This window comes from Apis dorsata, unplaced genomic scaffold, assembly GCF_000469605.1.
Source record: "Apis dorsata unplaced genomic scaffold, Apis dorsata 1.3 scaffold_326, whole genome shotgun sequence".
Taxonomy (NCBI): domain Eukaryota; kingdom Metazoa; phylum Arthropoda; class Insecta; order Hymenoptera; family Apidae; genus Apis; species Apis dorsata.
In genome coordinates, this window is record NW_006263594.1 from 340,918 (window position 1) to 345,223 (window position 4,306).

At 30.3% G+C, this 4,306-nt stretch overlaps 1 protein-coding gene across 13 annotated transcripts in view; it reads left to right on the forward strand.

The window, feature by feature from the left end:
* Positions 1-4,306, forward strand: part of LOC102671320 — a 27,384-nt gene that overhangs the window by 16,703 nt on the left and 6,375 nt on the right. For all 13 annotated transcript variants that reach the window (XR_004150791.1, XR_004150792.1, XR_004150793.1 and 10 more), the window contains 4 exons: positions 1-70; positions 855-1,025; positions 2,544-2,730; positions 3,334-3,600. The exon at positions 1-70 is cut by the window's left edge and continues 2 nt beyond it. Coding sequence is in view for 10 of the 13 variants with exons in the window: in XM_031511466.1 (XP_031367326.1) it covers positions 1-70; positions 855-1,025; positions 2,544-2,730; positions 3,334-3,600 (695 nt within the window). In the remaining 3 variants the exon portion in view is untranslated. The remainder of the gene's footprint in view (positions 71-854; positions 1,026-2,543; positions 2,731-3,333; positions 3,601-4,306) is intronic.

The following is a 4,306-nucleotide window of genomic DNA, read 5'->3' on the forward strand; positions in this document are numbered from 1 at the left end:
CAGGAGATCCCTTCAAATTTCGTCCAGAGATGATGAGAAGACGGTGAAGGTTTTCGTGCCGGAAAATCAGGTAAGATAATTGTTCAAAAGTTTTCAATTTCCTATTTGTTACACGACAAATCTTATCTCTCTCGTGCGAATATTTTTCATCTTTTTTCTTTCTGTTTTTCTCTTTGGGTTTCTTTTACATGAAAGAAGATAAAGAGGTTAGGAACAGATTCGAAGAAAGTAATTAAAAAAAGTTAAAAATTTTTAAGAATGAAGTTATAGTTTAAATAATTAATTAATATTTATTCGTAGTCATTATAATTGATTCGTTATTTCATATATATAACCTCGATCATTTGACAGTACAGTTATTCGCGATTATTTTTATGTTTCGAAGAATAAATTATCGAAGTAAGTTTATTCGTAACTTCAATTATTAAATTTTACCTGTCTATGATAAGTTGGAAGAAGTACGATTTTATTCTTTTATACACGAACACAAATATAGTATAATCGAATCGAGTATATTTGAGTGCCAATTTGTGCTAGCAATGCACAGTAGCGACGATTGCCTGTTGTAATGAAGAGTATTATTGATGGAATTATTCGAAGCTATTTTTCTAATTGATTTATGATCAAAATTTATCGAAAAAAAAGGATAAATTTTAAGACATTTATTGTTTGTTATTGAATTAAATTTTTAAAAAAAATTCGAAAATTATTACACTCGTATCCAATGATTTTTTTCAAATTCTGAAGATTGTTCGAAATAAAAGATTCGCTTATTTTGTTTTATCGATAGACTCGTTTTCTCTATACATTTCGTTATTTCTATTTATCGTTATGCTTATATATTTTATTTACAGCTGGTATCCGTATTTGTGCGCGATGCTATGACAGTGGAAGAATTCCTCGCAAGCGCTTGCAATAGAAAGAACCTTAATCCGATGGAACATTTCGTTCGCGTGAAAAAACGCCGCGACATGGAAGATCATAATTATTTCGTACCACATAGAACCGACTTGATAGAAACATACGTGAGTATTTTATATAATATATAGAAGACACGATAAAAATTTGAAATTCTGTAATTTTCGAAAGTTGGGATTTCCTTCCTTTTGTAATTGCTTTTTAAACGGTTTACGGATATCGAAATACATTGTCGCGATATACACACGTGAAAACATCGTGACAGGTACATCGATACAAGCGACACCACAGTGGTTCGAATAATGTATATTAACATTATAGTGAGTATTTTATATAATGTATGCTATTAAACTATTAAAGTCGAGAGAAAAGACATATAGAAAATACGTCACGGCAAAAATTCGAAATTCTGTCATTTTCAAAAGTTTATTTTATTTTTTTCCTTCTGTGATTACTTCTAAACGGTTTACGGATGTCGAAATACATTGTCGCGATGTATATACACGTGGAAACATTGTGACGCGTGCATCGATACAAGCGACACCATAGTGATTCGAATAATGTATATTAACTGGACAAAATTAATTTTCAAATATATAAAAAATAATTGTTTCGATGTAATGCAATTCGTAGCAATTATATATTAAAATTTTATAAATTTTTAAATGTTTATAAAAATACGCGTATATAGAGGTAATTGATATTTAATCGATAATTGATCGGTCATATTTCAATAATTTTTTAAGGCGTCTTTAAATTTCAATTTCAATTAATTAAAATTATTATAAATTATAATGATCAATAAGTTTTTTATAAGAGTCGAAATGTGTGAAAAACTCTTTACTTTTTTTTTACTGTTATATTTAATTCGCAAAATTATATTAAAATTAATTTTAATGTTTACGGTTACTTAACAAATTCTTTAATCTAGCCATTGATATTTATGAAATAATTTTACCTATCTTATATTATAATATATATATATAACATTATTAATAATTCCTAACTTTAATTGATAATTTTTTTATTTTTTTCAATATTTGAGTAATCGATATGCAATATATCTTCTTATAATGCCTTTTTCATTTAATAATTTTCAATTTTATCGTTTTTATTGCTAAATTATTACTGTTTAGATATCCATATCTGACCCATCTATCTATCGCATAATTTTAGGATCACAAATATTTCTATATCTGTATATTTATACATATTTTTTATTCTAATACTAAATTAAACGCAACGTTAATTTTTTTTTATATATTTACTCACGCATTTTTACGCTACATAAATTTTTAATAAAATAATAAATTATAAAAAGTAATATTATTTTCTAAAAATTAAATCTCCATATATACTCAAAACCAGAAAAAAAATAATTTTGTCCTCCTATTATTATTCGAACCACTGTATTAACGAATTAATAAAACTTTCATGCTTTGCACAAAGTCGAAGCCATTTGCATATAATTCCATTATTCGAGTCCGATACACGTTTCAACGTGTATCTAAAATCCTTTGTCACTCGAATATATCCAAATCCAATCGAAGTTACACGAACTTTAAGCAACTTGTTGAACAACAACAATAGTCTTTAAACTGTTAAAAATATAATTATAATTTCAGTTGCACACGCACGAAGTGGTCGAGGTATGCGCGAAGATCCTGTATCAAGTGGAGTTGCAAAGGAACACCCTTGAACAAATGTGGGGATTCTCGGTGGAGGCGGAGTTGATCGAGAATTCCGATCGACAGGACGAGCTGTGCTGTTACGTCAGCAGGGTCGAGGATAAGAGCGTAGCAATGCAGAATGGTAATTGTATTTATATCGTTGGGATAAACCTTTCGGGCGATTCGTCGCGATCGATTGCACGCACCATTCCATCCCTCTCTATAAAACTGGCTCGACGTGTATGTATAAATAGAAGGCCGAGTCGATCGAGCCCAAGATCCTTCTTTCCGTCCCTCTTTGATCTAATTTAAGAATGAAGGTGAGATACACGTGGAAACACAAAGTCGAGCGTCCTTAATCAGATTTTTTTTTTTTTTGTCTGCATCTACAGGATATCTTGTGGGGAATGACATTGAAAAATATTGATTTTTTTTTCTCCCCTCTCCTCCCTCTTATTATTGAACAAGCAAACTTGCAACAGACACATCCTTCAAACGAAGCATACATAACTGCACTCATGCAATATATATATATATATATGTAAGTAAGATACTATCGATATAAAAACTAAGTTCTTCGCTTCCCTCTCCTCTCCAGGTTATAAATTATTCGCGTGAACAGAATATTATTCTTTTTCCTTTCCTATTTATTTTCCATTTTAAATGAACATTACTCGAAAGCATCCATCTTCGTTCCAATTTTCGGTCAAGGATATTTTCCCATCTTTGCTTATTTGCTTCTCAGGTATCATTAAAGGTGACGAAATCATGGTGATCAACGGCGCGATAGTGAGCGACCTGGACATGATGTACCTGGAAAGCGTGTTGCAAGAGGAGGTCGGTTTGTGCATGATGATGAGATCCTCGAGGACCGAGCCCCCGGATCTTACGGGGATAATGAGAGTGACCGACGACATAATCGAGAGTTTGGTTTGCCCACCGCCACCCTCCGACCCGCCTGTTATAAGCGAAGAAATGATCTCTGGGTTAATCGTTCCGGCTCCTGGATGGAGTAAGCAATATCCATTTGTCGTTATAATTTAGTTAATCGTAGTGGTATTATTGTAATATGGAAGGCTCATGAGAAGTTACGTTCTTTGAACGTATAAGTAGATAACGTATAATATCGATCGATAAATCGTTAAATTGTTAATTATATGGAATTTTAATATAAGATATTGATTTCTAAATCTAATTGGCTCCTGGATGGAGTGATATTTATCATTTGTTTATTTGTCGTTATAATTTAGTTAATCGTAGTAGTATTATTATAATATGGAAGACTCGTGAGGAGTTTTTTAAACGTATAAGTAAATAAATAAACGTACAATTTTTTCGATCGATAAATCGTTAAGTTATTAATTATATGAAATTTTAATATAAGATATTGATTTTTAAATCTAATTGGCTCCTGGATGGAGTGATATTTATCATTTGTTTATTTGTCGTTATAATTTAGTTAATCGTAGTAGTATTATCATAATATGGAAGACTCGTAAAGAGTTTTTTAAACGTATAAGTAAATAAATAAACGTATAATTCTTTCGATCGATAAATCGTTAAGTTATTAATTATATGGAATTTTAATATAAGATATTGATTTCTAAATCTAATTGACTCCTGGATGGAGTGATATTTACTTATTTGTTTATTTATCGTTATAATTTAGTTAATCGTAGTAGTATTATTATAATATGGAAGACTCGTGAGGAGTTTTT